General features: G+C 30.0%; 2 protein-coding genes and 1 non-coding gene across 3 annotated transcripts; 1 reads left to right on the forward strand and 2 right to left on the reverse strand.

The window, feature by feature from the left end:
* Positions 1-6: 6 nt before the first annotated feature.
* LOC130669906 (jouberin-like) lies at positions 7-5,278 on the reverse strand. The gene is made up of 3 exons (XM_057473056.1): positions 3,396-5,278; positions 2,235-3,330; positions 7-1,290 (listed from the first exon to the last, which is right to left on the reverse strand). Exons 1-3 carry the CDS (start codon positions 5,155-5,157, stop codon positions 90-92), a joined length of 4,059 nt encoding a protein of 1,352 aa, XP_057329039.1. The 5' UTR covers positions 5,158-5,278; the 3' UTR covers positions 7-89.
* A 66-nt stretch (positions 5,279-5,344) lies between these two features.
* On the reverse strand, positions 5,345-11,768 carry LOC130670552 (dynein axonemal intermediate chain 2). The gene is made up of 8 exons (XM_057473969.1): positions 11,574-11,768; positions 9,842-10,003; positions 9,512-9,770; positions 8,441-9,047; positions 8,209-8,344; positions 6,810-6,956; positions 6,521-6,715; positions 5,345-5,485 (listed from the first exon to the last, which is right to left on the reverse strand). The coding sequence occupies exons 1-8, from the start codon at positions 11,766-11,768 to the stop codon at positions 5,417-5,419; spliced, it is 1,770 nt and encodes a 589-aa protein (XP_057329952.1). The 3' UTR covers positions 5,345-5,416.
* Positions 11,068-11,186, forward strand: LOC130670652 (5S ribosomal RNA). Its single transcript, XR_008990374.1, has one exon. It is a non-coding gene; the product is annotated as a 5S ribosomal RNA (ribosomal RNA).
* Positions 11,769-12,232: the final 464 nt, after the last annotated feature.

Here is a 12,232-nt window from a genome sequence, read left to right on the forward strand (position 1 = left end):
CATCAATATTTATTTAAATTCAATAACAAAAGTATAAAAAAACTTATAAAATAATTAATAATAATACATAAATTTGATGTTAATATATTTTACACATTTTGCTTACGCGCACGTTTTTTTCTCGGTTTCGGTACCGGTTTTTCACTTTCAATAACAAAAGTAACATCACTTCTCACAGAGCTTTCACTTTCAATGTTAACATCATCATTTTTATCAACTACGTATGTACCTCCACTTTCTGGACTACTTTCATGTCGTTCATCTCTACAAATACCTTGACCTAACTCTACATCATTACTATCTTTATCTTCATCTCTATTCCTGTTTCCTTTTAAATCCTTGACACGAATATTAGTCCAAGATCGAGTTTCCACTTTTTCAGAAACGGTTTTTAATCTTCGATTATATGCAGCACCATCTGACATCGTCTTATTATCAATATCGTCATCATGGTGCGTCAATGAATGTCTTGTTTGACTTCTCGCACTTTTTGATTTAATTTTTTTTACATTTTTTTTACCGCTGTGACGACGGCTGTTATGTAGATCTATCATTTCAAATGTCTCTGATCTAGAGCCGGATGTCGAATTATCTTCTAATGTTGAGAATAGAGGTGGGACATAAGGCATCACTTTCTCTTGATGATGATTGGGATTATGATAATCTGAATAATGGGGACTCTCTAGTCCTAAATCTTCAGTTCTATTGGCTTCAATGTCATACAGTGTCCGTGTCACAGCACTGTGACTATTGCTATTGGAAAGAATTTTATCTATTTTAGCAATAATACTACTCAGCCTATTAGTACTTCGTGATTTTAATTGTTGTTCTGAATCGTTAAACAATTTTAATCTAGACCGTAAATCTTCACGGCTATCACTATTCATTATCCCTAAATTTTCTTTGCTTTCTAATTTCATTGAATCATAAGATTTTCTGTGTGAAAGTCTTTGTGTTGATAATCTAGCACTTGAATTAATTAATTTAACTTCCGTATCATTTACATTTTTTTCATAATTTGTATCAAGTAATTTTAATCCAACAGATTCACCGGTTGACTGTTTATTGAAACGTAAGATACATGCTTCTGTTGCAAAACCAAATATTGAATAAACTAATGCATGATCATACGGATGATAATCAACACCGGTGACAATAGCATCCACTAAATTTGTTTGGTAAATGGCGATGTGTTTACCAGAATCAGTATTCCATATATTTAATGTTGCATCTTCACCACCACAGAGAATAAGACTACCGCATGGTGATATTCTTGCAGTTGTTTGTACTCTATAATAATATTAAATAAATTTATTTTATTTTATTAATCACAACTATTAGCCCATACGAAAAAAATATATATCCGGATATATATTTTTTCCGTATGGGAGGGGTGTACGAATAGTTCGAATTTACGAATTATTCGTATCGAATCGAATTGAACTATTTGATTTGAACTTCGAATCGAATTATTCAAATTATTCGAAAACTTACGATTCGTAATTTTTCGAATAATTCAAATTTTTCTCAGAGGTAATTAGAGTTTAGACACGAATCTACGAAAAAATTATTTTTGGTTACTTTGAAAACTAAGCTCTCCATTAAATAAAAATTGAATATTTCAAAGCTGACCAGAATTTTCTCGATTCGAATCGAGTAATTTGAAACGTTACAAATAATTCAAAAACTTTCGGATAGTTCTAAAATTTACGAGTAATTTGAAAAGTTACGAATAGCCCAAGTAGCACAGAGAAAACTTTAAGATGTCATAAAGATGTCTTTTAAAAAGACAAGACAAATTTTTTTTTGTCTCAAAGTCAAGTTTTTTTTACATAAAGAAGACATACGGATGTTGGTCATAGGAGTCATAGAAAATTCGTGTAATTTTTCCTGTCTTAAAAAAGAAATTTCAATAAAAAAATCATTTAGATGACTTTTGTCTCTTGTATTAAATCTTTTAAGCAGATATTTTTTTCGCGGCATAAATTTCTGATCGTTTTGTCAACATTTTCGTGCCTTATCGATCTGTCAAAAAACAGCCTAAAAACTGAAATCTTATAGATGTTACAAAGTCAATGCTACTTGGGAATTTGTAAAGATTCGAATAATTCGAAAAGATTTTTATTATACAAATAATTTCGAATTATTCGATAGATATGGTCGATCCGATTCGAACCCTATTCGCACACCTCTAATAACTATTAGTTTTTTAATAATAATAATATTAGAGTTACCTTGAATTTTTTAAACCTGAATATCTTTGTAAAACAACAGCAGTAGCCAAATCAAGCATTCTCAAACCATTATCCCGTGAATGTACCAACAATCTCGATCCCAATGGATGTAATACAATAGTATTAATTGCTACGTTAACTATTTCACGTATTTTTATTTTTCGTGATATTTGCCAGTCTCTTGAACTTCCTTTTTTCTTTTTTACGCTCCAATGAATAATAATACCAACACTGTCGGCTGTTAAAAGACCACCATCATTTAAAAAGCAAATAGAATTAACAAAACCATCATGTCCCTCTAGTTCTTGTGATAATTCATAATTATTATTTTTATTTTTACGTGACCAAACTCTTGAAACACGGTCGTAACAACCTGTTATGATAGTTTGAGGGTTCGATGGTTCAAATTTACCACAATAGACATAAGATGGATGAGGTAACATATTTATTTCATTAATTAATTTATTTTCAACATCCCAAACTCTTGCTGTCTGATCTGACGAAACTGACAGCAGATGATTGTCCGTTTTGGACCAATCAAGAGCGTAAATAAAACTCTTGTGGCCAGAAAATTTAACAAATATTTTTTCATCATCAATCTTCCATACAGTGATTGGATAATCGTATTCTTCGCAGTTTACGCATGCTAAATACTTTCCATTATTACTAAAGCAAACATAAAAACATCCATTATCGGAAACTTCAGTTTTTAAAAATAATTCATTAGGTATTTTACATGATTGAGCTGCTAGACGGCTCCACCTCGAGACATTAATCATTTCCGTATGTGGTATTGACTTAGCTGGCTCTGTTTGCTCATCAGATAATTCATCTAGTGTTAATTGACTATAAAATACAGGTTCTAGTTTCGGCGGTTCTACTGAAGTAACAGTCACAAATAAAGTACTGGGGTACTTGTCACGAGAACCGGATTTCCACCAACTGTAGGGTTCACATTTATGTCTAATAGATCTTCGAGAATTTTTTTTTGGCTTATATAACTGAAGTCGTACGAATTTTTCAATATGAGCAACACCATTTCTCCCGACAGGTTTCAAAAATCCCCAAGCTATTTTATACCAACAGTTTTCACCACCTGAAAAATATTTTAAATGTTTACTAAAAAAAGATTCTAACGTTTAATAATTTTTATAATGTTACCAAAATGATCGTATGTATAAGAAGCATCAGCAAAACTTGGAAGGTCAACAATCTCGAAGAGAATTAAAGTTTTATTATCCTGATTGACAATAGAATCAAAATCATGCTCAAAAATTAATTCTTCCTCCCAGCAAGGAATCATAGATTTATTTTCGCGAAAATCAAATGTCCCGGTCATCAATGGCTGCAAATGATTCTTAGATTCTTTGCCTGTCTTCAAATAGTTTCCTGTACTTTCTTCAACGATATGAACAATTACCATTGGATGTTTAGTCATGTAATCAGCAACTAACATATCCGCTCTGTGGATAGTAATTGAAACGAATTTAAAATCATGTTCTACATCTTCTTTTTTTCTGGTTTTTCTATTTTTACGGTGCGGAGGCTTAACATCTACGGACTGTGAACTAACTGTTCCGGACTGTGATCGGCTTGATGATGATTTAGATTTAGATTTAGAACGTTCTCTTATTTTTTTTTTATACTTTTTATCTTCTTTTATTGCAGTTGCAACTTCAGAAATCTTCTGAATATCAGAGCTTGTCGAGTCTTCAGCTGACTGATTTTTTTGCCGCAAATGTTTCGCGCGTTTTTCATTTTCTCGCGATGAACTACTTGAGTTTTTTGTCTGACTTTCAGAATCGCGTTCTCTGTCGGATATTTTAATTTTTTGTACAACTGTCTCTTGATTTATTTCTTCAATATCCGATATATCTGCCAGTCTTTCCACGGATTTTATGACCTGTTCAGTTTCAATCTCTTCTATTTCTTCAATTTCTTCACATTCACTGTCAGCGGAATTCATTTCAATTTTAGTCTTCTCAACAACTCCAAATTCCGTTTCAATCGTCAAAACCTGTTCTACATAATCATGATCCGATTCAAATCCTTGATTGTCTTGTCCTAATTTTTTATGGTCACGTAAGCTACTTTCTTCGATAATAATTTTATTAAGCCGTGGTGCCGGTACAGGTTTCGTAGCGGTCGTGGTACCACTAGATTTTTTAACCCACGAATTACTTTTATCTGAAACACTAGATGAAGATGTTGATTCTTTTCGTGGGATAACAATATTAGCATCTTTAGACCAACGTTTGCGTTGTTTTCTCATCGAATCAACTAAACTATCTTGCGTAATATCCAATGACTTTTGATTACTATTAGAATGATGAATAACTTCCTGTTCGATCTCATTATCTTCGAATTCCGTTACATCAATAACAGTTTGTTCAATTTTTTTCGGTGACTTGCTAATATTTTCACGATGAATATCCACCACTACGACATCGGAATTTGATTCTAATTCATTCGAACGTATACGTTCGGATCTTTTTAATTTTCGTAATTTTTTTCCGCTTTTTTTAATATTATTTTTACTATTACTGCTGTCATTTTTATCAATGATTTCATGAATTTCATCATCTGTTATTTTATTTTCTTCGACTAAATTTTTTTTTGATCCAAAATCAACATCTGAGGACCAATCGGAACTACCGAGAGCTTTAGTACGTTTCATTTTACCCCGTACTAATTTTTTTCTATTATTAATATCTTTACTGTCACTTTTATCTTCCATTCGTTGCAAATTATTATCAACGTCTGCATTTAATTCTTGTGTTGATTGACTCAGATCTTTACGAAATGCAGCGCGAAATATTTTCTCCATTTTGGTACCAATTCCACTCAATTTACCACTCAAACCGACACCAGTACTTACTTCTTCTATTATATCTTCACTAGTATTTCTCGTTCTTTTTAACATTGTGACTCTATTTGTAAACTACAAAATAGTTATTTGTATGAACGTTGTTTTTTAACAACACTGACAGGTGTTATTACAGCTGTTTACTGCTACAATACAAACCCGGTAACCATGCGACGAATAATCGATATTTTTCTGTTATATACATACATATATATTTACATGTGAATAATAATAAAAATTGTGATATTATTATTTTAAAAAATTAAACATATATTTATTTAGCAAAGTTATTTATTTACAAAAAATAATATAAAATTTATGCAGCAGTTCCGTTTGTGAAATTATTATTGTCATTATCATCCATCATTGCAAATCGTGCTGACTCCTAGAATATAAATAAAAAATATTTAGGGCCAGTTTTTCAAACCGGGTCTATTTTTATGATCCTGAAATTTACGTGATCCTGCCGTTACCAGACAATTAATAATTTTCGGATTTTTCTTTTCAACAATTAAATTAAAAAAATAAAGATATGCACATATAGAAAATTTAAAAAACTATGAGTGCAATTTTTGTAAATATTTTTTTTTAAATGTATCGTTTTTGAAAGAAACAAAAAATTTTGGTAATTATATAGAAGTGGGGCTGCCTACATTTTTTGCGATAAAAAAAAAAGTATTTGAGATACGGACTTCGTTTTGGTGCCATTTTTTTCAGCTTTTCGGCGGATTTATGAGAGCCCAGTGATATTTATCCAAAAAACTGGGATAACATCTTTTTTTTCACTTTTTTATTGAAAATTTTGTAGTTTTTTTTAGTTTTTCAATGATTTTTCACTCAAAACTATTGTCTGGGTTATTATCACATTTTTTTTCACCACTTCTATATAATTACCTAAATTCTTAGACGTCGGCTGATTTCAGTATCATAAATGAACAGACAATTAACAATTTTTAGATTTATTTTTCAATAAATTAAAGACACACGTAGAAAATTTAAAAAACCACAGTTGTAATTTTTCAAATATTTTTTTTTTATAATTTATCGTTTTGAAAAAATTCAAAAAATTATTAGACGTCGGCTTACTCCAGTATTATTTATTTTTATCTGGGTTTTAATTAATATTGTAGTGTATCTTATACATTAATAGTATATAGATATACCACTAATAATAATTTAAACCTGGACTAAAAATAAACCCGGTTTGAAAAACTGGCCTTTAGTTATAAAATAAATTTTCCAATGATTAAATAATTAAAATTATGCCACCTGTGTTATATTAGATTATTATTTTTATACTTCATAAAACATATTGATAAATGATTTAGTTTTTAATAAAATTTCAACGTTTAATTATTTTTTCATTGAAATATTTAATTTAATTTTAATAATAATAATAAATAAATAAGCTTATTCATACTGCTTCAATTGCTGTTTCGTATTCCTGTTCACATTGTACAATAGCAGGATTATTAGCATCAGCAGTTTTAGAATTTTTTCTCGAACTTCTCGTACCATCTGAATCTATTTCAACACGAACTGATTTCATTTTTAAACGAATTTCACGATTTTTTGCTTCAATAACTTTTTCACGTCGAGTTTCTCGATCTATGAGCTTAAAAACGCATTTAAATATATAATAACAATACTTAATACATACATATATGCATAGTCTTATAAGTATTTAGAAAAAAAAAAATAATAATTACAGCTGTAAATAAAAGTTTATCGTTTTTCTGATTGACAGTTAGTGTTTCTGAAAATTCTAATAAATAAGTTGTCCCATTTTTGCCAGCTACTGCTGCTAGTTGACCTTGTTCATGTGGATTTACACACGTTAAACCATCATCGCATACCTAAAGTAATATGAATGTATTCATTATCATTCATAAATTTGTTTCAAGCATTATCTAATTACTATTTTAATTTAACACCAATATAATCATTATTTATGACCTATCCTTTGTCAAAATTAATCATGCATGCATCTTTAAATAGATGATATATTATTTTGGGCTAATTGAATAATCTTTTAATACTATACTGAGAATTAAATTAGAGAGAGTTATGAAATTGTGAATATGTTTCCAATATAGACGAAATATAATAATCAATTTCTGACATTTAATGATTGATTTGATACCCGAAAATTTCTGTTGCAGAGCATCAATTTATTTCTATACAATACGATTGTAATTGTATAGTTATTTTCAAAAGCTATAAATAGTATAATTGAGTCAATTAAATTTCATATATATTATTAGGGTGCGATGAAAATAAAAACAACTTATTTTTGTGGTCTCCGCAAATTATTTATAAAACAAAAAAATATTTTTGACCAATTTTTCTATTTATATAATGAATAAAAATTTGTTTTTGTGGAGAAGTTAATTTCCTAGAAAAGCATTTTTTTTAAATTGAAAAAAATTTTTCATGATACAGCATCGAAACTTAAAGTTTCAGTGTTCTACAGCCAGTCAAAAAGAGCTAATTTTAGTCCAATGCCACGAATTGATATTAGCAAACGCGTAAATTGTGAATGCCAGTCAGCGGGCAGAAACAATCTTGTTTCATCCCTTGGAAACAAACAAATAATGTTTCTGCCCGCTGACTGAAGGCTTTCGCAATTTAAACTCTGATACTTGGCATCTGTTTAATAGTAATTTCAAACCATTAATTTTATTTAGTGTGAATAATAAATAGTATTTTTAGCTTCTGCTTGATTATAAATTTCAGATGACAATTTACGCTTACGCTAATAGTTGATGACACCATTGGTCTTAAATTAATTTGTTTCTGACTGACTGCTGACACTAAAACTTTAAGTTCCAATGCAGGTAATCATGAAAAATCTAATGTGTAACTCAGGATGAAACACGATTTCAGACTGCGGGTGATGTCAGTCTACTTCACCCTGGTCTGAAATCGTTTTCTTTCATCCCTTGTTACACAATATACTATTTTTAATAATGTGATGTTAGAAAAATAAAAAAATTTATAAAGGGATAAAAAGATTCTTGATAAGCGCTAAAGGATTGAGCTGTTATTTTTTAACTTTTTTTTTTACACTAAAATTTAATGTTTTTTTTATTATTACAGTAGAAATACCTTAACACTGAGAACAGGTGAGTCTTGTTGAACTAGTAAATCCCATACATCTAGTGTACCATCTGTTTTAGTTAAAAAAAATACAGAAAAACGTGTTGTACTCCATGCGCCACCCGTAAGAAGTTCTCGATGTCCTCTTTAAATCATAAAAAAAATATTATCAGCATAAAATATATTAAATTTTGAAAAAAAAAAAAAAAAAAAAAAAAAAAAAACAATTATCAAAACATACGGAGTCCAAGTAATACAAGATTCACGACAATCTTCAGACCAAATCCTAGCAGCCCAATCACCGATAGTTAAAAAATTTTTAACAAAAGTTGGATTTCTCAATACAGTGATAACTGGTCCATACTGCGCATGAAAACGTGTTGCTATTTTTTCACCAGGTGTTTTACCTTTGCGATTACCCGATATAACAATACCATTTTCAAGACCGCACATAAATCTTGTACCAAGTGATGATTCAAATTGCAATGTTGTTACTCCAGTAGCACGATCAATATCCTGTTCTTCTGGTTTAACTAGATCAATAACTAAAGTATCCATCGGCGTTTGAAGTTTTCTTGTATCCCACCATTTTATTTGACCATCTCTTGATGAGCTAAAAAACTCAGTACCAGTTTTAGAATTTATCCATAAAACTTTATTGCAAGCGTCACGATGGCTGTTCTCAACAACGCTTACATCAACGGGTTCATATCCACGTCGTAAATCCCAACTTGCAACTTGACCTGATATTAAACCACTTATCAATGTGTTACTGTCTTTAGGATTATATTCTGTCGCAACTATTGGACATAATGGTTTAAGAGTCATCAATGGATTATTTGGATTTTCTACAATTTAAAAATGATAAATTAAAATGACTACTTATATGTAATTTTTGAGTACGGGGCCGTTCATAAAATACGTCAAAATTTTACTTTTAGATCCACTCCCCCCCCTTCGTCGCGCTGAGTGTCACATTTTCTGTGACCCCCCTATCAATATTGCGTCACAAATGATAGACTCCCCCCCACCCATACGAAAAAGGTATATGTCCGTATATTTTTTTTTGTACGGGCATTAGGGCGGAAATATTTATATATGTACATATATGAAACGAATGACTTTCTATCGTAACAAAAAAAAACAGAGAAAAATTTGCAAAAAAATTGTTTGATGAACTGCGAAGGTCAGGTTTCCTTAGACCTCCCGACCCCCCTTTGTTACGTTTGATCACAGTAAGCGACACCCTTTACTCCCCCATAAGTGCGAACGTATTTTATGAACGGCCCCTAATTTAATTATTAAAACTTACCAATATCCCAAATGTAAGAAAAATTGCTATGAATTGTTGACTTTTTAAAATCTCTATTGCAATAACTAACAACCATACGTGTACCTTGATCTGGTGACCACGAGAGATGAGTAATAGGACGTTTTACCGGTATAACATCTCGGTAAACATTAACAGTACGTGAATATGTCCTTTGGACTAATGGTACTGCTTCTGTGTCATTAAAATACTGCTGATAAATATTGCAAGCGTTATTCTGAAGGATACAATGTTCCATTGCCTAAAATGTATATGTGTTTTAAATACAAAGCAATAATAATTTTAGCTTTCTTTGTAAGCTAATGTAATTACAGGTAATAATTGTAGCATTGTATGAATATAAAGTTCATCCTTTTCAATTTTACGTCTATAACGAACAGTCTGCTCTATATCATGCATATTTATATCCTTAGGCCATCCACCTTCGACATGATGTAGTCCCGCATCTTTGAATGTCGCAGTTGTTGTGTTTACCTTTGCAATTATTATTTTATTTTTAAATTTCTTTGAATGGATTTTTCTTTTCGAATGAGGATGCGCGAATAATTCCTACTTATGAATTGTTTGTATCAAATATAATAATTTGTTTTTTATTTTTAATTTGAAAAATTATAGTCATTTGCAAGTTAGAAAAAAATATAATTTTTTTAAATAATCTCAGATTCTTATCAGGGATAAATATAAAGGCTTTTTTAATTTTTGATTAGGCTTTAGAGTCAAACGGAATATTCTCGTGTAAAAAAAATTGATGGGAAAAGGTTGAATATGTGTTGACTATTCTAAAATTCAAAACGTGACACAACGATCAACTTTTTTGAACGTTATTCAAACTTTTTAAAATTCAAGAAAAAAATTAATGAATACCTTAATATCATTTAAGATATGCTGAAAAAAACGTTCAGAAATAGTTCAAAATCAGCTTTTTCTGAACGTTTTCTACACTGAAAAGAATCATGAAACATATCACTTTTAATTTAGAGTCAAAAAAGTTTACAAAAGAGTCTACATTGCAAAAATTTTGCGAAGTGAACGTGGATTAAATCTGGAGTCGATTTGGAGTGAATGCGGATTAGATTACTGTTTATTTACACGGAAAAAACAATATGGTAGTGGCAATGGGATAGTACTGAGTACTTTTTGAAATTTTTTTTTTACAGAAAGTACTCAGTATTATCCCAGAGAGTTGCCACTACTATATTATTTTTTCGTTGCATTTAATCCCTTAGGAGTGAAATTTACTCCGAAGGGGAGTTTATTTAAATATTGAAGCTCTGAATACGAGTGAATGCGGATTTAAATGAAATCTAAATCACTCCGATGATAAGATAAAAATTTAAATAAAATCATTTTTTTAATGTGTTCGGAGATTCTTTTATCACACTATTACATTGGAAGCTTTTTTTTTATACTTTTTCATTGATTAAATTAAAGTATTAAATGTTCAAAAATGGAGCAGTGACCACAAATAGTATTTCTACACCACGTTTTATAATTCGATAGCAAATGTACATAAAGTACAAGACAAATTAATTTTAACAGCTAACGCCCATATCACGATGAACACACCGGTTCTCGTCTGATCACCGAAGTTAAGCATCATTGAGCGTGGTTAGTACTTGGATGGGTGACCGCTTGGGAACACCACGTGCTGTTAGCATCTTTTTTTTTTCTTTTTCTTCAAACTAGAACTCAATAGTTTTTAAGTAAAAGTTATTTTTGTGTCGTCTTTTGAGCAGATATTTTTTGGTGACAAATTTCTGATCGCTTTGTCAAAATTTTGATGTCTTATTGACAGGTCAAGAAACAGCCTCAAAACTTTTATTTTATAGCTCCCTAATCACTCCCTTATTCACTCCGTATCCAGTGATTCCTTTTAAAAACTTCGAAATTTCAAGTGACGGAGTGAATTCAGATTTGAATAAAATCCGAATAATCAACACTTTTTTAAACTTTGTCCAATTTTTTTTTTTTTACACGGGTTTGATTCGATTCAAATCTAACACTAGCTACAAACCTCTAATAGTAATTATTTAAAAATAAATACCTCATGTACACTATAATTTTTACTGCATTGAGTAGCACTCGTTACTGGATCTAATCTAATATAATCATGCATTAATGACTTATCAGATTTAATATCCACTTCTACTTTATTATACTCCGAAAAATTGTACCATTTTCCAAATTGCGCACGTGTTTTCAAATATGCAAACTGAGTATTTTCTATTTTCGAATCCATTATTGTTTTTTAATTTTTAAATGAATATTACATCTATTGTTGTTTGAAATGAATTCTACTGGTATTCAGTACTTGAAATCTTATATTAAATCAATAAGTCTAACATCCATGGAAACTTGCTTACAATATTTACATTAAATTTAAATAACGTTTGTTAAACAAGAAAAAATTTCTAGTTATTATTAAATATAAACATTGTAAGAAAAACAAGCGAAGTAAAATAATGTGAAGTAAAAGTCAAATAAAATTGTAATGAAAAAAATTTCACTGAGTTTGTTATTTATTTTAAACTTCCTATTCGATATTCGATTGGTTATAAATACGGTGAAAGTATTTTTATTTTTATTTCTATACGTCATAAACTAACAAAACATAAAAATATTTAATTCCATCTCTCAATGACTTTCATAATTATTTTTTATTTATTCAACGTTATAAGCATTTATATACATATTTTATATATG

This window comes from Microplitis mediator, chromosome 6 (genome assembly GCF_029852145.1).
Source record: "Microplitis mediator isolate UGA2020A chromosome 6, iyMicMedi2.1, whole genome shotgun sequence".
NCBI lineage: Eukaryota > Metazoa > Arthropoda > Insecta > Hymenoptera > Braconidae > Microplitis > Microplitis mediator.

Coding starts and splice junctions, on each gene's coding strand:
- LOC130669906 (XM_057473056.1), bottom strand. CDS start 5,157: ATGTTAAAAAGAACGAGAAATACTAGTGAAGATATAATAGAAGAAGTA. Junction 3,331..3,395: donor TTATACATACGATCATTTTG/GTAACATTATAA, acceptor AATATTTTTCAG/GTGGTGAAAACTGTTGGTAT. Junction 1,291..2,234: donor TCAGGTTTAAAAAATTCAAG/GTAACTCTAATA, acceptor ATATTATTATAG/AGTACAAACAACTGCAAGAA.
- LOC130670552 (XM_057473969.1), bottom strand. CDS start 11,768: ATGGATTCGAAAATAGAAAATACTCAGTTTGCATATTTGAAAACACGT. Junction 10,004..11,573: donor AAAATTATAGTGTACATGAG/GTATTTATTTTT, acceptor ATAATTGCAAAG/GTAAACACAACAACTGCGAC. Junction 6,716..6,809: donor ATAAACTTTTATTTACAGCT/GTAATTATTATT, acceptor TGCGTTTTTAAG/CTCATAGATCGAGAAACTCG.